General features: G+C 42.8%; 4 protein-coding genes across 6 annotated transcripts; 3 read left to right on the forward strand and 1 right to left on the reverse strand.

Moving 5' to 3' along the window:
• Window positions 1–439: 439 nt before the first annotated feature.
• Window positions 440–6,785, forward strand: taf6 (TAF6 RNA polymerase II, TATA box binding protein (TBP)-associated factor; the record flags this gene model as incomplete). The annotated part of the gene is made up of 14 exons (XM_084449325.1): window positions 440–595; window positions 712–798; window positions 1,677–1,830; window positions 1,956–2,012; window positions 2,104–2,223; window positions 2,357–2,478; window positions 2,584–2,661; window positions 2,796–2,897; window positions 3,017–3,199; window positions 3,321–3,395; window positions 4,225–4,350; window positions 4,452–4,625; window positions 5,332–5,523; window positions 6,507–6,785. The coding sequence occupies 14 exons, from the start codon at window positions 440–442 to the stop codon at window positions 6,783–6,785; spliced, it is 1,905 nt and encodes a 634-aa protein (XP_084305451.1).
• A 586-nt stretch (window positions 6,786–7,371) lies between these two features.
• Window positions 7,372–10,730, forward strand: LOC311318603 (transmembrane protein 272). Its single transcript, XM_084449971.1, has 5 exons — window positions 7,372–7,534; window positions 8,546–8,645; window positions 8,910–8,960; window positions 9,052–9,258; window positions 9,779–10,730. Exons 2-5 carry the CDS (start codon window positions 8,579–8,581, stop codon window positions 9,979–9,981), a joined length of 528 nt encoding a protein of 175 aa, XP_084306097.1. The 5' UTR covers window positions 7,372–7,534; window positions 8,546–8,578; the 3' UTR covers window positions 9,982–10,730.
• A 3,291-nt stretch (window positions 10,731–14,021) lies between these two features.
• Window positions 14,022–15,991, forward strand: sat2b (spermidine/spermine N1-acetyltransferase family member 2b). Of its 3 annotated transcripts, none has more exons than XM_084450141.1 (6): window positions 14,022–14,138; window positions 14,289–14,340; window positions 14,425–14,508; window positions 15,056–15,157; window positions 15,297–15,337; window positions 15,733–15,991. In XM_084450141.1, the coding sequence occupies exons 1-6, from the start codon at window positions 14,076–14,078 to the stop codon at window positions 15,910–15,912; spliced, it is 522 nt and encodes a 173-aa protein (XP_084306267.1). In that variant the 5' UTR covers window positions 14,022–14,075; the 3' UTR covers window positions 15,913–15,991. The 3 variants fall into 3 exon arrangements, with proteins under 3 accessions (XP_084306267.1, XP_084306268.1, XP_084306269.1); XM_084450142.1 differs by having other exon boundaries at window positions 15,068–15,157; XM_084450143.1 differs by having other exon boundaries at window positions 14,479–14,508.
• Window positions 15,992–17,192: 1,201 nt separating this feature from the next.
• On the reverse strand, window positions 17,193–19,054 carry LOC311318100 (claudin-15-like; the record flags this gene model as incomplete). Its single annotated transcript, XM_084449316.1, has 5 exons — window positions 17,193–17,313; window positions 17,599–17,709; window positions 17,905–17,986; window positions 18,079–18,243; window positions 18,838–19,054. 5 exons carry the CDS (start codon window positions 19,052–19,054, stop codon window positions 17,193–17,195), a joined length of 696 nt encoding a protein of 231 aa, XP_084305442.1.
• Window positions 19,055–19,921: the final 867 nt, after the last annotated feature.

A 19,921-nucleotide genomic window follows, 5' to 3' on the forward strand; every position in this document is an offset into this window, starting at 1 on the left:
TTTCCAGATAACGTTAATGGTCTATTGAATGATGTATGTTCACAGCTTTTAGAGAGATTTTAGACGGTGTAATTTACTCACCCTACTCTAAGCTACTTGTTGAGTGTCAAACAGAACACCGTGGTCTCTTCCCAAAGCCCCCCCGGGATGATTAAAGTTCATTTTTATCTTATCTTACAATCGGAGTGTTAGCATATTGGTAGTTCCACTCAAAACCAGGAACTGGAACCTATTATAGTGCCCATAACATTACAGTCATTTAGCAGACACTTTTATCCAAAGCGACTTAGCTATAATTGTATTTAACGTCAGTGTACTACTACTCGCCAAGTGCATCTCCTTTCTAAACAAGTGACTAAGCGCATAGTCTAGTACTAAAGCCAAAGTGCAAGAGTAGCAAAAAGCATCCCCTCATTGATCTCCATGTCCACTCTCAGCCATGGCAGAGGAGAGGAGGCAGAAGCAGTGCACAGTGGTCGTGCCCACTGAGTCCATGAAGGCCATGGCAGAGTCAATTGGAGTGGGACAGCTACAGGAGGAGAGTTGTGCAGCCCTGAGCGAGGAAGTCAGCTACAGAATAAAGGAGATCGCTCAGGTGAGAGCCAGCTGAGTCCATCATATTGGAAGACAATGGAAGACAACAGCCTTAACACAGATTGCCACATGAATAATTTGATGAGCCTGTTTTTATGTTCCCCTCTTGTCTTCTAGGATGCACTTAAGTTTATGCACCATGGCAAGAGACGTAAACTAACCACCAGTGACATAGATCATGCTCTTAAACTGAAAAATGTGGAGGTGAGAGAAAATAATGAATGATTTGATAATATCAATGAATCTGTTCACAAGGAAACCATTCATTGGTACCAATTCATATATAGGCATTCATATATAGGCATTTGAAAGGGTTCAGCATAATTACAGCTTCATAATAGAAGGGTTGCACTATAACCTCCCTCAGAAACTTGTTGAACATATTGTAACTTTGGTACTATTCTAGTATTTGAATTCCAATGGATTGTATGGTATGATAGTCTGGGTTGAAGAGAGGAAAATGTCTGCACATCCACTATGCAAACCAGGTGCCAGAACAACAGAGCTATACGTAGAAAAAGAAAAAGTCTGCACTCTGGAGCACATATAGAACTTTTAAGGAGTCTTATTAACGTTTTAGTCCACTGACCTTCATCAGAAAGATGATCTGATGAAGGTCAGTGGACCGAAATGTTAATAATACTCCTTAAAAGTTCTATATGTGCTCCAGAGTGCAGACTTTTTCTTTTTCTATGATAGTCTGGGTTCCCACGGGTCATGGTATTTCTGGAATATCATAGAATTTTACTGTCTATTCCAGACATGGAAAGTCTGGGAATTTTCTATTTTTTTGGGCCAAATAATGGAACATGGAATTTTGTAGCATGTTTAAAATTTTAGCTGACATTTATCAAAATGTAATATTTTCCATGTAGTATTTTTCCTTATCGAGTTATTTTGCGCATCTGTAAAACTACTATCGACCTATCAAATAATATATATATTATGGGAGAGGTAGCCGTTCGCCGCCATACTGTATTACAGAGGTTCACACACCCCCACTCATCGTGTGCCTGCTGCCCTAGTGTCAAGGACTCTTGAGAGGACTGTTCTAATCTCCCTCTTACTGTATCTGTCTGCAGCCACTGTTTGGGTTCCAGTCACAGGAGTTCATCCCATTCCGCTTCGCCAGTGGCGGCGGGAGAGAGCTTCACTTTTATGAGGAAAAGGAAGTGGACCTTAGTGACATCATCAATACACCCCTCCCCAGAGTTCCGCTTGACGTTTCACTCAAAGGTGTTCAGTTTGATTTTGGAGTTGCGTTGCTGTTTGAACTATTAATGGCATTGTTGTAAATTATGCATCTGGGTTCTCTGCTCTCTATCCATTATCTTTAATATCTCTTGTTCTGTGTTCCACAGCTCACTGGTTAAGTATTGAGGGTGTGCAGCCTGCCATACCAGAGAACCCGCCCCCAGGTGAGACTTCCATCTTTCTCCATAATGTTCCGCAGAAATTCTCTAGGCTTGAGGTTGCATCATGATTAAATCAATTCACACTGTCTTTCAGCGCCCAAAGAGCAGCAGAAGGCTGAGTCTACGGAGCCACTCAAAGCTGTCAAGCCTGGCCAGGAGGAGGAGGGGGCGATCCAGGGCAAGGGCCAGGGGCCAACATCTGCAGAGGGCAAAGGTCAGTTATTTGTTGTATTAGGTAAGATTCCAATACATATAATATTCACAACTATTGTGATGATATTTACACTCTTCTCTGCATACCTCACAGTCCTTCCTCTGCTGTCCCCGTGTTGTTTTTAAAATCCCAGGAAAGGACAAGGGTGTGATGAGGATGAAGCCGCGCAGCACTCACGAGCTCTCTGTCGAACAGCAGCTCTACTACAAGGAGATCACCGAGGCCTGTGTGGGCTCCTGTGAGGCCAAGAGAGCTGTGAGTGCCCTCTTTCCTTCTGTGTGTGTGTGAGTTAGAGTAATTAAGTATATTTTCTCGCTCATGTTTTCTTTTATTCATACTTTTATCTCTTCTCTTCTTCAGGAGGCTTTACAGAGTATTGCAACAGACCCTGGGCTCTACCAGATGCTCCCAAGATTTAGCACCTTTATCTCTGAGGGGGTGAGCTCCTTCTCTGTCCTGCTCAAGAGAGTGAGACAGCAGCAGAGACCGGACCATATATGTATGATTCAGATGTAACTCTGGTCACCTTCAGTTTGCACAACTAACACGTTTTCTCCTCCTCTCCTCTGAAGGTCCGAGTGAATGTGGTGCAAAACAATCTGGCCTTGCTCATATACCTGATGCGAATGGTCAAAGCCCTCATGGACAACCCTACTCTATACTTAGAGAAATACGTGAGCTATGAAACAGAACTTCTCTCTGTCGAAGTAATACACAATATGTGTACCATACATTTCACATAGAGAATATAATGTTAACAAATGCTGTGTGTGTGTCTCCCTCCCTCCAACAGCTGCATGAGCTGATCCCAGCAGTGGTGACATGTATTGTGAGTAAGCAGCTGTGTCTGCGGCCTGATGTTGATAACCACTGGGCCCTGAGGGACTTCGCTGCCCGCCTCATGGCCCAGAGCTGTAAGACCTTCAGCACCACCACTAACAACATCCAGTCCCGCATCACCAAGACCTTCACCAAGGTGTGTGTGTGTCGGCCATTCTATAGGAAAAGCCATCTAACGCAATAGTAATAGGTCAGTTATTCTGTTCTATATGTTGAAGTACTAATTTTGACACTTTCCCTTTTGTCTCCAATCTCAGAGCTGGTTGGATGAGAAGACCCAGTGGACGACTCGCTACGGCTGCATTGCTGGACTTTCTGAACTGGGGCCTGACGTGAGTGTGGTTCTGATACACGTCAGGGTTTTTCCTAGCTCAGAATGAGACAAAGATGGTCTCTTAAGCAGGGGGTCTGCAGGTCCTCCCCCAGGGAATTTTGGGCATCAAAAGCTTAATTTCCTGCATTCTGGTGAATTATCTATGCACTAATGTGTGCTTCATTAGCTTGTCTGCCTAACTATAATAGCCTACATTATCCGATTTAATTGTTTATTTATTTTTAAATAACAAACAGCCTAGAACATTTGTGAGGGCATATGAAGGTACTGTGACTACAATGTAGGTTGCCAAACATGTACTAGTGTAGGCTACACAGTAGACCAGCGGTTTTATGTCAATGGATGGAGAAGAGGCTACACACCCACTTACCATAGAGAAAGCATTGTCTGTTCGATAATCCGAGCTTGATAACTTGAACTCAAGGTGCTAGATGCATTCGTAAAGTCAAGATTTTTGTCCCAGTTCAAACCCAGTGTTTCTGCTACCCTCCTAAGTCAAGATGTGGCTGTTTAGGCATTTAAGTCATGGGAGGAAAACTTTTGTTTTCACCGCTACCGCAAATGACACCTCGCACTACAACAGTTATGTCACAGATTACAATCTTACAACATAAATCACTGGAAAACAACAAATTAGTACCTACTATGAAAAATGTGTACAGGTTGGTAGGTCTTAGTGTTGTTGTGGTTTTTTTGGTCAAGAGCTGGAGGCGGCATGAAAATTGAAAGAGGCGGCCTGGTAATTCTCCATGCAGGAAAAACCCTGCAGGTTCTCCTCGTCCTCCTCCACTGTTCTATAGGCTTCTCTGTCCTTCTCTCCTCTCCAGGTGATAAAGACTTTGATCCTAACCCGGCTTTCTGTAGAGGGAGCCCGCATTAAAGCAGTGGCCGAGGGGCCTGTCATCTCAAACATCGATAAGATTGGGGCTGACCACGTCCAAAGCCTCTTACTGGTGAGGTCTCATACATCTAGAACTCTCAAGATGCATCCCATGTGGTTTTACTATATCTACAGACTTAGAAGTCACACTGTTATTTTCTCCCATGTTCTCAGAAACACTGTGCCAGTGTTATCGCCAAGACTCGACCTTTGCCTGACTTCGTGGAGCAGTACCGGACAGACTACGGCTACCTGGGGCCCATGCTCTTTTCCCACGTAGTGAAGGCCAGAGCCCAAGCAGCGTTACAGGCCCAGCAGGTCAACAGAACCACCCTAACCATCACTCAGGTACCAGAACCTCCCAAGCCTCCGCCTTTCACCCAACCTACATGTCAGCAACTTGTGCAAATGAACATGAACTAGAGGCCATTTGAAATGTATGGGAGGGGGTCACTGGAGGACTTATATATATTATAGTGCTCAGAAATAAAAATGACCCTTCACTGACAGAAATATCTTTTTCTTTGACCCTCCCCGAGTGTTTGAAAAAAGAAGAAGATTGAAATAGGCAATATTCAAAATATTGTAACTCGAAATAAGAAGAAAACAACTTGAACGCAAAGTTAAAATGGAGTCATCCACACGGTTTCCGTGTGAGGCAGCAGTATCTCCAACACTCCTTTGATTCCTCTCATGGTCTTCTGTTTTTTTTCTGAGTCAGCACAGGCTCAAAACAGACTGCGTGTCAGTGTCTGTTAGTTCTACACGCGAGTAGCACCAGATGCTGTAGGCTATACGCCCACTGTCTGGATAGAACAAAGATCGACTGATAGGGAAGCCACAGAAAAACTATAGCCTATCCCGGGTCATACAAAACAGCTTGCTGAATTCCAAAAACCTGAATAAACTTTTATTTAGATCAATTCATTATGACCCTACCCTGCACTCAAATTTAAAAAGTATGACACTCCCCTGTTTATTCCTCGATAAATTTTGAATGGTCCCTTAGATGAAAGTATGACGGTAAGAGTTTATGACTTTGTCTCTCTTGCAGCCTCGGCCCACTCTCACAGTCTCCCAGAGCGGGCTAGGGGGCTCTGTAGGGTCTCGCACCCCCAGCATCATCAAGGTTCCCAGCTCCCTCACCCTGATGTCCACCCGCCCGGGGACCCCCACGCAGCCTTCTCCCTCTGCAACAAAGTACATCGTAATGGCGACCAGTGCAGGGGCCGCCTCCACCCAGCAGGTATGGTGGGACAGCACTTATTATAGTAGCCTGACACTCTGGCTGAATTGCCATTTCTTTTCACTATTCCATTATTCAGTCTGAAAGTGCTCAAGTTGCAGCCGTTTTCTCAGCGATTAGTTTATCCCCTAGCCAATTACGTCGCACAGTTTAATTCCGTCATTGCATTCAAAGGACGCTGATTGGCCTGGTTGGAATTCCAACTGTGAATTCCAAAATGTGAAAATTCAGATTTAAAGGACAATGCTCGTTTTTGACAACCTGGACCTTATTTACGACATATTATAAGACGTTTGACTCACCGAGATCACTTTGGTGTAGTTCGGAGGCATGTAGAAGAAATTTAAAATCCAGCGCGAGCCAGTGTATCCATGTAATGGCGGTGGTCGGGGCACTTAGAATGCAGTTTCTAAAAATCTATTTTCTGCCGCGAAACGGTTGTTTTCATCAATCTGTCTTTATGAATCGCTAGTTGTGCTTACATAGAGCATAGGCCTGTTGTGGTTTTTCACATGCCTCTGTAATATGATCTTTAGAAACGTCTTTAGACACGAAATAGCTTCCTCACTTGCTCCAGCACGCATGCGCACAGCGTGCTGGAGCAACGATTGCGCACTGTGCACATGCACAACTAGCGATTCATAAAGACAGATTGATGAAAACAACCGTTTTGCAGCAGAAAATAGATTTTTAGAAACTGCAGTCTAAGTGCCCCAACCACCGCCATTACATGGATATACTGGCTCGCGCTGGATTTTAAATTTCTTCTACATGCCTCCGAACTACACCAAAGTGATCTCGGTGAGTCAAACGTCTTATATAATGTCGTAAACAAGGTCCAGGTTGTCAAAAACGAGCATTGTCCTTTAAGGGCTTGAGCCAGGCTACTTATATAGTGTGTGTCATTGTTAATTGCCCTAATTTGAAATACTTTATTAACATGATGTTCTTCTTATCCATTGCCGTGTAATCTCTCTCCTCAGGTTATCACCCTGAGCTCCTCCCAGTCCGCCTCCCCAGTCACCAGCACTGTTCACAGCGCCACCTCCACCCTGCAACCCCTGGTCAAACTGGAGACCCCCCCAGCCCCCCGGCCCCTCCAGAAGTACATAGTGGTTTCTCTTCCCTCGTCTGCATCGTCCTCACTGGAGAGCAAGAGCTCCATGCTGCCACCCTCCTCCACCTCTCCCATCTCGTTGGACGCCGGGGTAAAGCTGGACCGCTCGGAGTCTCCGGGAGCCAGCACGCAGTCCCCACACTGAGACGGGGCTCTGGTACCCCGGGGGGAGGAGATGACAGAGGCCGTAGACAGACTGTGGGAGAAGGGGCTAGAGGGTCGGACTTTGGGCTGGGGTTGGGGGGCAGAAGAGTAGTGTTGTGAAACGGTGGGATATGTGAATATATGACGGATAGAGAGCAGAGGTGATGGAGAGGTGCATCCAGTCCATATCCATCTCACTCCCTCTTTATTGTACATATTCATGCCTGTTGAAAACTGTTGGCATTTATAATGGTTCAACCAACATTTTGATTTCATGTTCCTTTTTTTTTGTTTTGTTTACAATATATAATAAAACATGATTTTGTAATGATTTTGTGGTGAGCACACTTATACTAAATCATCTCAACACTGAAAAGTGCATTTGTGTTGTTTATGTTTGCCAGACACAACATCGTTTTTACAGTTTTCGTCTTTAGAATATGAACAGTGAATTGTTAAACATGGACTATATGTCCATGTCCATATGACTCAGTGAGGTGAACATTTTTAATGTGAACGTGAAACTCATTTGTGGTTGAACAGTTTGGTCACTCCCTCGCTTTTCACTCCCTTGAGAATAGGAAGTTCGCAGCCTCGCTCAAGTGACGGTCAAACTCTCCGCACTTGCGTGAGACAATTTCTGTCTTTACTTTCGGGATCGTTTATTTCGTATGCTACTTGGTTGTTCCAATCGCATCTGTTTTGTGTCACGGTTGCTGCGAATTTGGACATCGCTACAGCAACAGACTGGTAAGTTTATGAAATGTTTGGCCGCACGACTTTAACATTTCGCACAACTGCAGGATCAGCTCGAGTTGTCGCTGTTTGCACGCAGGTAGATCACAGCGTGTAGCGTAGTGTAACCCAACTTAAAATAGTCTGCAGTGAAACTGAAACATACGTTTTTACTAGACACAATGTCTCGCCTCGCGTGCTATAATATTGATGAATAATCCGTTTAGAAAGCCTGCTGTTTGTGTCTCTGTGTTCAACGCATCTGTTTATCGTTATTCGACGTTTCACATAAAAAAATGTCAGGCCAGCAAAACAGTGGGTGCTGACTTTTCTGCAAGACTGAGCCAGAGGCTACAATCATGTGATTGGTCAGCTAATGAAGCTAAGATTGTAGGCCTAATCTTATTTCGGAACTGAGCCTTTTTCAAAGCATTTACTTTTCTTTTGAAAACATCTGAGACCCGAAACGAGTCTGATCTCGTTGATTGTCTGGAAGCATATTAAAGCTGCTGCAACAATGGCCTATAATTATCCAAAATACATTTTTTTATTAACCGAACCATAGAAATAGCCTTCTCTCCACAGGGTACATAAGGCTGCACACGGAAACTATTTTTTATTCTGATTTAATTAACCATCTGATTAAGAATTCTAATGGCACACTTTCATACAATGGTTTGTCCATTAGGCCTATGTCCCCCGCCATGACCATGTTCCTCTACTTTTACTACCTGGTAGACCTGATTAGCCAATGCTGTGCACGACCAGGCTCAGCCCCTGAGCTCAGAATTAAGCCAGATATTAGTATGGAACTGTGCTGCATTGTTTGGCTCAGATGTGGCGAGTCAGTCAAGCACAGAGTAATTGGGTTACTGTTCTGTCTTGCTGCTGACATGTGTTTCGAGTATGTACCCTCGTGGCCCACTATAAAACTCAGCAATGACCGAACCAGAATTGCACTGAGGTACTCAGGATGAGACGCACACAATCCTATCCTTATTAACGGTCTCTGTTATGACCTCACAGCCATACCCTGCAGGTTAGTAGGTATCAGAGAAGATGGAGGACAGGACACTGCTGCTGCAGAACATGCGTCACACACCCAGGCCCAGCACCCCCGTGCTTGGTAGGTAACGGGATACAAACCTCTCTTTTCAGCTAATGTTTGGTTTTAAGATGGATGTGGTGTTTAGTTTGAGTATGATTTAGTCGGTTACAATATTTTATTTTAGACATATTCTTTGTGTACAGTGCATTAACATTAGAATACACATTGTTTTTGTGATTTGCAAATTAAGTGGATTCATTGAATTGGCCCCCAATCCTGGTAACTACTAATTGTTACCACAAATTTCAACTAATGAACTTTTGTTTATTTTTGTGTCCTCAGTCATGTCAAAACTCATCATGACAGTCTTGCCAATCGCCCAGATTGTAGTAGGTAGGTATAGTATTATGTACAGATGTCAAACGAGGACCATTATTTTAATAAATTCCATACCGACACTTTACGGAACCTGTGTACCCCACAGGTGGTCTTCATCTGAACAAGTGCCCCATACAGCGCTTCATCCCCATCTACCTGGTGGTGTCCGGGGTGTTTGAGCTAGCCCTGGCCGTGCTGTCCTGTCTCCCCTGTACCAAGGAAACAGAGGAGGGCGGGCAGAGCCCCTTTAGCAGCCTCTGCACTCTCTGGAACTCCCTGGTGTCTCTCTTCCTCTTCTGCTGGTTCATCGCAGGTGAGAAAGTTTACAGTAGAATTTCAGATATCCGAACCTACTGGGAATGAGGGTCATTCGGTTCTCCGGAATGTTCTTAACTATGAAAGTGATGTCAAAATACTCAAAATTACATTTGACAAAATAAAATATTTATTTCGTTTACACTCAGAATAAATCAAATACCCTGTATAACAGTCAGAAAGGCACTGAAATTGCTATAAAATAAGCAACTATACTTGTGCTTTTGTGCTAGCCATTTATAGTCAAGTGACAGTAAAATGTTCCATTTGATGACTACTTCCAGTTTTGACATCTATTTGGTTGACCAGACTTTTCGGATCTCTGAGGTTCGGATCGCTGAGGTTCTACTGTAGTTGTAGTGCAAAGTGAGGTGAGATGGAAGACATGAGATGTGAAGAGGAAGCAAATATTATAAGAAAGTATCAGGAAGGATATGTGGACATGATTGATGTTATCGGCAAAGCCTTCCGAAGGAATGATAGACCTTCTTTTTGCATTTCTCACTTCATGTCTACAGGCAATGTGTGGATTTACTCCATATACCCTCCCAACTACAATGAAGCAATCCCTCAATACTGCAACAAGACCCTCTACCTGTTTGCCTTTTGGAGCACCACCCTGGTGTACATCCTGGTGGGCATGCTCCTGGTCGGAGGCTGCTGTGCCATCGTTTGCATGTGCCTGTGTGGGAGTAACAGACCCGCCTCTGATGATGTCTAAGGATAAATGTCTAGCGGTGATGATGGTTTTTGGCACTGTTTAAAGCCTCAAAGTGGCAACTGTGAGATGGGATGATTGTCAAAGAAATGTTATTGCTGGTCTGTCATGCTCTGGTACACTGTATAATCTCCTTGTCACATTTCTGAAATGAGGGTCCCTGTCCGTGGTGTAGAGAATTGCTGTAAACTTTATGCACTCATTGTTGAAATTCAAAACTGCCTACTTTATTATGATGTATCTAAACTTGTTTACCTGCCTGTCTTGTTTTTCACCCGTACATTGAGCTAATGTTAATAAACAGAAATATTTATCAAGTCATAAAAGAATCTGTACGTAACTTTAACAGATGATCTTACTCAAACTAAATGTACTGTAACAGCCATAGATATTTCAGATGCTGAGATGATTGAACAGGAACTACAGGAAACTGTGGGTGTGTAGTCACAAGTTGCTGCAAGCAAGTAGTCACATGACAAACGTGATGTGATAAACAAGTGTTCACATAAAAGTGTTTAGGCTGACAGGATTTAGGTGAGGTCTATCTCCACCCTGCTTCACAGCTTTAAATTAATTAATAGCCTACATTTTGCCAAAATCCTTTCGATCTGTGGTGAGATGCAGGTAGTTGACTATTGGTCCAAGAAGACTATAGGCAGGTAGTGAAAGTCAAACCTCTTCTGACTGTGTCTGTGTCATCAACGCTGCTGGTCTTCCTCCTCATTGCCCTCAGTGCACCATGAGAAACTAGGACCCTCTTCCTCCAGTGACCTGTCATCACAAAGAGAGGACTCATTTTACACTGCGAGTTTGCTTGCATATACAGAGGATGAAGTGAAACATCTAGAATCAGGACAGCAGTTTTTTTTCCAGCTATTATCAACCTACTCAATGAAGGCTCAAAACAGTCTCACCTTTTCTGAGATCTGCTGGTGGGTTGGAAGTCTTTGAGTGAAGATTTGGGATCATTGATTGTCCTTTCCGCTCCACTCTGTCACACTGAGTTTGCCGTCACTGGTGGCCTGCAAATCATTCAGAGCCGTTTGGAAGGAGTGAGCCAAACGTGGTTATCTCCTTCACTCTCTCAGCACTGCTGCACAAGAAGAACACTCGGCACTGCAGCTGCAGGCCCTGTAGTTTGCATATGTACAGTAACATGTTGGGGAGCTCTGTGTCAGCTGCACAGGAGGCGATGTCTCTTAGGTACATCTTTGTAAGCTGTCTGCCCGAGCTGAGCTCTTTCACCTCGACGTAGCGGGGGCGCACCACCAGAGTGTGATCCTTGCACCGTTTCTCTGGGGCCTGTTGGAGCAGTTGGCTCACAGCACCCCTGGCCTGTTCCAAATCTAGGGAGCAGATTTTTTCTGTGCCCAGGTAGTGAGCCTTAAAGACGGGGTCTCCGTGGGAGAGGTCATCGGTACGGTCACGGCAGAGCCAGCGATGGAACACCGCAGGAGACTTCCTCAGACTCTGTATGAGCTGGAAGGAGCCACCCTGAGGCATGAATGGTCCTTGAATGGTCCAATGATAAGTTGCTCTTAGGGGTCCTCCAGATCTGTTTTACCTGGCCAGTGGAGAGTCTGGAATAGCAGAAGGATAAGCTTTGAGGTTTTCCAAGAATTTGTGTCTTTTAAACTGTTAAAATGATAGTTATGATAACTGATGAGTAGGATACTGTATAGACTATCTGCTATCTAACAACGGGCAGGTGCCATATACGGTATGATATTGTGTATGATATGCAGGTGCCATGTACGGTATGATATTGTTGACAACAATATGGGGTCGTGACTAGAGGGCATACAGCTACGGTCTGGGTAGGAGTTAAAGGTTAGTTCCCAGAGTTCCCACGCAGAGGCCATTTAGGGTTAAGGTTAGGGTTGACAGGTCACTGCATTTATGTGAACTAGCCTGTGAACATGCCGTAGCTGTATCTCTTCTACCACCTTTGTTGAAAACAATGGCACCTTCCCCGTTGATGACAGATGAGCCCAGTCCCAATTTCCCCCTTAAATCCTCAAGCCCCTCACAGACTTATTGACGTCACCTGTAAATGTAAATGGTTGAGTGCGAGAGACTGCAAGGGCTCGGAATTGTATTAAAAGGAATGGGACAGCACATGCGACATCCCGTTATGCTGATGCCAAAACATTCATTACAATTGTGGGTTTTGGACTTTTATTTTACGTTTCCATTTTACGTTGTTTTTCTTGTCAAATCCCATTTACATTAGGCCTACCACAAATCTCTGTCACCCTCAAAACATTTCTGTTCAACTTGTTGAAATAACATCATTTTGTGGTCATGAGCTAATTACATTACTGCCTGTGATTCTTGTTTGTGATTAATCAAAAATTTAGAATGACAACAAGCATTTCTGCACCTCACAACTCTTTCCATATTCATGTTGGAAATCTCAAATTCAAAGAACACTGCACCGAGATGGATGATTAATGTCATGCAGCTTTAAACTGGGGAATCATATGATTTATGTCAACATAAATCTACGTAATTTATAATCATAGCCTACATATTTTAAAACAAATCAAACCCTAATTCCCTTGGGCAAAGTCTGCAGAAGTGGAAAGGGGGCATAATAAAGGCCCACAATAGCATAAAGGGCATAGGCTAGTTGAAATTCGAAACCGACCAGCCTTCTCTGGTGTGTAGTAAAGTGGTCCAGTCTGATAAGTGGAAAATCCCTACTCGGTAGTTATCAATGGTTTGTTTTTCTTTTAAAGCTTATTTTGTAGCCATGAACAATAATCAGTTGCAGATATAACTAGTCGAGGCACTTTTCTCTTTAGCAAACTTATTTTAAACCAGTCAGCATAACATCCACAAAATTGTAGGCTCGCCTCGATGATAATGCAAAGGGTAAAGCGCGGTCCTTTCGGCGCCTTCTTACAGTTGTGTAGGTATAAAGTCTCGACAATCCCCAAAGTTCAGTGCTCCCTAAAGTAAGCTAAAAGTAGGCTTACGGGCAAAAAAAAACTCCACTTCCTTCGTCCACACCGTCCGCAGGTAGGCCTACGACTGTTTGAAAGCAATTTGTGGAGCGAGAAAGGGAGGTGAAGGGTGCGGACGGGGAGGCGGAAATAGGACGACGGGACGGGACTCACAATGTAAATAAGTATTTGAGAGCACTTTTTAAATTACCTGTAGGCTATTCTTTATTTATTTATGTATTTATATATTTATTTAATCTAAACTACCATACCCCGGTAGTTTTAATAGTTTCTTAGGCTATAAACGGCTCAGTTGTGATGCAATTAGTAGGCTAATGGTCCCATCCAAATAAGATAATTATATTTCCCTTGCCTTTGATGACATCAGTAGCCTAAGCCAATTCATGATGATTTATTGATCAAATAAATAGTCTATGTAGCCTACTATATTATGTATACTCTCTAATATGTAGCATTCTTTACTCTAACCTATGCTGTAGTAGGCTACTTTCTCACTGCTGAAATGCCCCCCAACCCCCCGGGATTATTGAAGTTAATCTATCTATATAATTGATCTATAATAGATTATGATGAGTTCCCTGTTATAGCTGTCTATCAGCATACAGGCCTATCGTTAAGATAATTATATTGGGTCTGGTCTTGAGGCTGTAATGATGTATAGACTATTCCTCCGGTCACTATGAAACCGACAGACTACATCTGTTCATGTTACAACACTGTACGAGTTAATGGCTTGTCTAGTTCTAAAAGTGACCTTTCCTATTAGCAATCATTGACAGAATTCTAGAGAAGTCAATGGCACTGACTAAATAAATATGTGATAATGGTTTTGACTAAATCTACCAAATAGTGGTGATGAAATTGAATAGAATAAAATAAAATAAAAAAGATACAATCAAAGTAGGCTTTATTTTAGTCCATAATTTGGACCATGAATTTATTCCATGAAATTAACGAATAAATTCAACAATATTCCTAAGGATAGCCCTGGGCTAAGCGGTGTGAAAAGCCCTTTCTGTCCTCGATGGGGCGCTGTACGTACACTTTTCTTTCATAAATTTTCGATTGAGTCAACTAGGCTCCCGTAACTCAATTGGTGGTGGGCAAAGACAGCTTAAGTCCGAAAATATGAATTTCACAATACGCGCTGCAAAACAAAATGACTGTAAGGACATATCTAGAATGATAATGGTGAGTAGCTTCAACGCCATGCAGCATTAGCTCTGGCTCGGACGCCTAGTCGAGGCTAGCCTAGGCTACTATCGCGTAGCTCAAGTATTATTCATAATTATACCTGTCAGTAAAAGAAAGGCTAATGTTACCATTTTGCTGTACATATAGGAGTTGGCAGTATATGAAAGAATGCCGGATCAGGTGAAGATTTCCCATGAAGGTAGGCCTGCCCTCAATTATTGGATATTTGCCTGAGCTGACCAGAGCTCATACGTTCAAGCGTTTATCTCTTGTGTTACTGTAGAGTTGGAACGTGACGGTTTTTCCTCCAATCCCTTCTTTGAGTGCCTGGTTGCAGAAGTGCCAGAGGAGCACAAGACTAAAGATGGTAAAATCTGAATCTAAATAATCTATTTAATTAATGTGCAAGATCATGTGTTATTTATATCCGAATAGAAAATAGAGCAGGACAAATTAGAATAACTTGAAATAAATGATTAAAATAGAATAGAAAGTTTGTTTGCCATGTGTAACAAGTACGGGTAGGCCTACATTGGAATTCTTGTAATCGCTTGTCCTTACAGTATCTTATCAGTGCTAATCAGTTCTTCACTGCAGTCCTTGGTACTCAGCTAGCATTTAAAGGTCCCCAAACTGGCAATTTACTGTAGTAGCAGTCTATCAGTACCATCCTCGTCTACTTATCCCATTCGATCATGGATGACTATGTCTGTGTCCATGATGTAGGCAGTGCAATTAAATAATGTTGATATATACATCTGTTCAAAAGCTCTAGCCTACTTTTAGTATGTTACAAAGTCAAGAGCAACAAGGTAGAACTCAAACAGGTCTTACGTCTTCTTACCAGTCAGGGACTTTTCCCCACACTCTTCTTCCCCTACCTTTTCTTCTGACATGTTCCTGTATGTGCATAGGGCATACCTTAGTCGGGTACGCCTTTTACTTTTACACATATAGCACATGGAAAGGACGGTCAGTGTACATGGAGGACCTCTATGTGATGCCTGAGTGCCGAGGTAAACAACTATGTACACCACATTTTAATGATGCAACTATCCTCAAAGTACAGTTTGGATAACAGTCAATAAATGATGTGATGTGTTGAATGGTTAATCTCAATTGTCTGTTGTGTTGCCTTTCATTCTCTACCCTCAGGGAAAGGTATTGGAAAGGGCTTGATGAGCAAAGTAGCTCAAGTAAGTAGCCGCCTCTTTGATCGTATTGCAAAGCAACCTGGTTGACCTGAAATGTGTTACTATGTGAGTCATTTATCTGTCATGGTGCTTGAGTGAAGATAAGCATTTGCATGGCTGTGTGATAAAGTCTGCAAACAGTTTTATATTGCTTGTACCTTTTTATTATTAGGTGATTTTTTCATATTTATTATTAATTGTCTATGAAGAGAAGCTCTCAAGTTAGCATTTCATTGTACATTATACCTGTACCCTGTAGCCTACATATGACAAATAAACTTTCTTGAACTTGATCTTGTGGAGTTGAATTAACTACCCATAAACAACATCATTAACACATCATAAAACAATAACATGAGTTCTCACCTACTTTATGTGCATGTAAATCTCTGTACTAGGTGGGGAAGGAGAAGCAGTGTGTGAGACTGCAGCTGTCAGTCCTGGACTGGAACAAGCCGTCACTAGACTTCTATGTGGCCAAGGGAGCTGAGGACCTGACGGCCAGTGAAGGTTGGCACTTCCTTCGGTTTGATGGAAAAGCCCTGGACAATTTAGCCAAAGAGGCTCCAAAAGATTAGGGCTTTTATAGCCTCCCCTTTACACCATCCAATTCCTTTTATGTTTGTATGCATTTGAAAGTAGTTGGATAACAATAAATCATAGCTTTTTATAAAGATATCTTGCATGGTGTCATATGTGAAGCTGCAGAAAGACATTAACAGTGTATATTAACCCAGACTGGATTTGGACTGAGCTGTACTCCAGAAGTTGGTTTTGGCTTCCATGCCTACTTGCTGTACAGAATCAGAATCTTTGCAATTGATTTATGTAGTGTGTATCAATGCTTTGCCACTTGGTGGTGCTAGAGGATTTGAGTGAGGACAGTACTTTGCGAATACTCAATCATTGAGTGTTGAAAAAACATAACATAACAAAATGTAAGTTACTGCCAAAGGAAGGTCAACAGAATATGCAGACTAGTTAGACCTCTTTCCAGTACATACAAACTGTAATGTATACCACATGCATGCTAATAGACAGAAAAGCTGATTAACTGCCATCATATTTAAACAGTATTGTAGGCTAATTGATGAGAAATCGATATTTAATATGTTAGTCAGAAGTGCACTGTAAATTCCCCAATTGTCACGGGGGTTGCATATAGCAGCAGAGATAGGACCCAAATGCAGACTAAGAGGCAGGCAAAGAAGGTTCAGTGAGGTTTAATCCAACATAATAATCCAAAACGGTTACACAAGAAATCCAACAGGAACTCAAGGAGAAATGAGCTAACACAACATGTCAAAAGAATGAATCTACCGAACAAAGGATGGGCTGGAATGTACAGGAAAGCTAACAAAGGAAAGGAGGTGCAGGTGAGACTAATCATAACGAGAGACAGGTGTAGACAATCGGACACACAAAGGTAGACACAGAGGGCAGGAGTGACACCAATTTTCATACAGTGTAAGGCAAAACTTCTCAGATCTCAGAGAATCCTATGTTACAAAACACATTATCCTTTAAAATTGCCATAGACTACTATTAACAGCATTGGTGCCTTATACATATTCCATTGATAAAGTACAGAAAATACAGATAAAACTTTGGCTGTGTTTTGACCTAAATTCTAGATAGGAGCTGGGCCCTGGTGTTAATACAATTTTCCCTTTTTTTTCCTCTTTTTATGTATTTTTTTGTAAATTAGACATTTGAATTTCAAAAGAAATACACTTTCCATTATGAAATAAGAAATAGATTAATCAATGCTCATGAATGCATTATTGAGTAATTTGAGTTTACAAGTTGATCCTGAATTGACAACCTCCCACAACCCCTGTTAGGTGCTACTAGAACACTACACATATGCATTCCTCCCGTAGTGGCTGGGGGCGGCCTGAGATGGGGCTACGGAGTACACCGTTCCTGGGGCTACAGAGTACACCGTTCCTCTGGTAGGTGGCTGGTATGGGAAGGGTCTGGGAGAGGAGACGAGCATGAGTCAAAATAATTCTGGAACCTCGAGGGGTCTTTATTGGCCACGTGTGATACACAAACACACGTGAGTGATGGGTGACACAGCACACACGCCTGGGGCACCTCACCTCACGTGTGGGACCCCAGACACGTGTGGGACCCCAGACGCGAGGCTGCAGCTGGATGCTATTGCAACACACATCTTCGATAGTACTAGAGAAAAGTAATCAATTTCCAGCTGGTACCCATTCAAATGACAATACACACATTCAGCAACAAATACTCACATTTTCTCATCAGATGTCCCGAGTTTGCATGCACATAGCAGGCACGAACCGCCACATATGGCTAGTGTGGCCGAACACCAGCCGATATAGAGGCCCTCCCCAATCTCATACCTGTTAATAGGTTCAGCATTCAGTATAGCCTAAGATGTGTTGGTCAGTGCAACTTAAGTTTAATATTAGTGAAAATGTGGAATGGAGTGTAATAACTTATGGAATAACTGAATGTAAATTATAATAATTATACAGTTAGTTTATTATTCAGTTTCCAACCATATTAACAGCCTATCACAATTGAAATATACTCACTTTGTCCCTGGATAGAATGGGTCAAAGAACTCCTGGGTGATGTTAAAAGCATACCAGGACACCGCGATCATGGTACACAGTCCTGTGGGACGCATAGAGCATTATAGCAAACACCTGAAGAGATTCTGAGGAGTGGAGTAGCCTAATGTTTACACATGGGAAATCTGTTATTACCCTGCAGAAGGAAGAACATTCCCCCAGCTCCTGCAATCCGGCCCTTCAGGACGTAGTTTTCCCCTCCCACTTTAGTACACTGCATTCCCACCAGAGTCGCCACGATTCCAAAACATCCCATCACAATAGCAGCAATCATCAGTGCACGCGATGCCTGTATATATCCTGTGGGAAAGCAATGACACATTATTAAACATTATTTACAGCACATTGAAGCCCATATCTAATGCCCACAATGACAAACCCCATCAACAAGGATCCGTCTTTGGATCCATCCATCCACGGATCCATTTTTATGTGGTTACTCTTCGATTGTATTGCTTGCAATGTAGCTAATTGTCTTGTTGTGGGTGAGGCTGTGGAACAGTTTGTGTTCTATCATTGTGATTCCTCCTCGGTTGAATAAAACTTATCTTATCTCAGGGACGTTTTCTGACAACAGTAGGCTAAAGAATAAAGCTATAGTGCAAAGTTTCCACACCTTGCTTTTTGAAAATAAAACACTTTGTAGAGTTTGATGTTGATTTAATAAGGCAGGTGGCCATTGGAAAATAAGATTATATATCTATTTCCCCAATATTGAAAGGCCTAGCACAACGGTCACATGGGAGTCATTAAACGGGTAGGCCTATTTCATATCAAAGCAGTAAGGTCGAGGTATTTATATATAGGCTATGTCTACAGTAGGCTACAAGGACACCACTGAATTTCATGAATTGATTATCAATACCTCTATTACAATTATAGTGAAGCACATACCAGACAGAGCAAGCAAGGACGGGAAGTCACGGCAATTGTTAACCCCTGTGGAGTCAGTTGCGCAGGACATCCATAGGTTTTCATAAATGGTTGAAGTGGTGATAACGTTTCCGTCCACAGTAGATACTTTCCAGTACCGATTAGGAAGAGAAACACCGACCATCACCCATCCCAGAAAACCAAGAAAAGACGCAACAACCTCCACAATCGCGTTCATAATTCTTCCTTTGTTTCTTTTCCCAAGTATGGGCGACTGTTATCGTTCTCTCCAGAAAAGAGTAGCCTAATCACGGATACTCACTCCTCTTGCTCAGTATGTATAGGTTGCTTCTAAACGTTCTCTTTGTGCCACAAAAGTGCGGAGTTTCTGTTGGCGCGCTCTCTTTCAGCGCGCCTTCGAGTCGCTGCGTAAATGCTTTGGTGATGCTTAGAGAAAGTTTAGCAATCAATGATTAATTCCACCTATCACACACTTCTCTTTTTCTTTTCATTCCCGTCGCCATTGAATCTTTTCAAAGACTGCACAAGTGTGTATCTAAAGAAAACGTCAGGGGTTAACGTTCAAACCATGCAAACGAAGTTTATGTCTATATGCTTAGCTAGCCATTTATCACTTTGTTTGCAACATGCCGACAGTCTATTTATCACAATGACTAAAAAAAGGCAAGTCACGTTTTACCCCTCGCTCATCTCGCAAAAGATTAATTGACCTATGATTTAATCCAGTCAGACGATTAATCTGACTGGATTAGAAAATCCAATTAGTTAAATTGACGGGTAGGCCTATACCCCCAAAGACATGACCTGAACACTTCCCCAAGAACTAAAGAATAACTCGTGTGCTAGGTCTTTTTGTGCGTGGCTGTAAAGGCCGTTTCAGACGGGGAGCGATATTCCGCCTGCGTTCTCGCTTGGATCAGTGGGGGACGCACGCGTCCTGCGCACAGCGGGGAGAGCTGACTACAATTCAGCTCTTGTCGCGGGCGGGCGTGTGCACGAAACGAGCACGCGTGCGACAATTTCACGGGGTCGCGCCCGCTTGCCGCTCCGCCCCAGATTGTCCGCGGCTCCCAAATTGTCCGCT

Source organism: Borostomias antarcticus (genome assembly GCF_949987555.1).
Source record: "Borostomias antarcticus genome assembly, chromosome: 15".
Lineage (NCBI taxonomy): Eukaryota > Metazoa > Chordata > Actinopteri > Stomiiformes > Stomiidae > Borostomias > Borostomias antarcticus.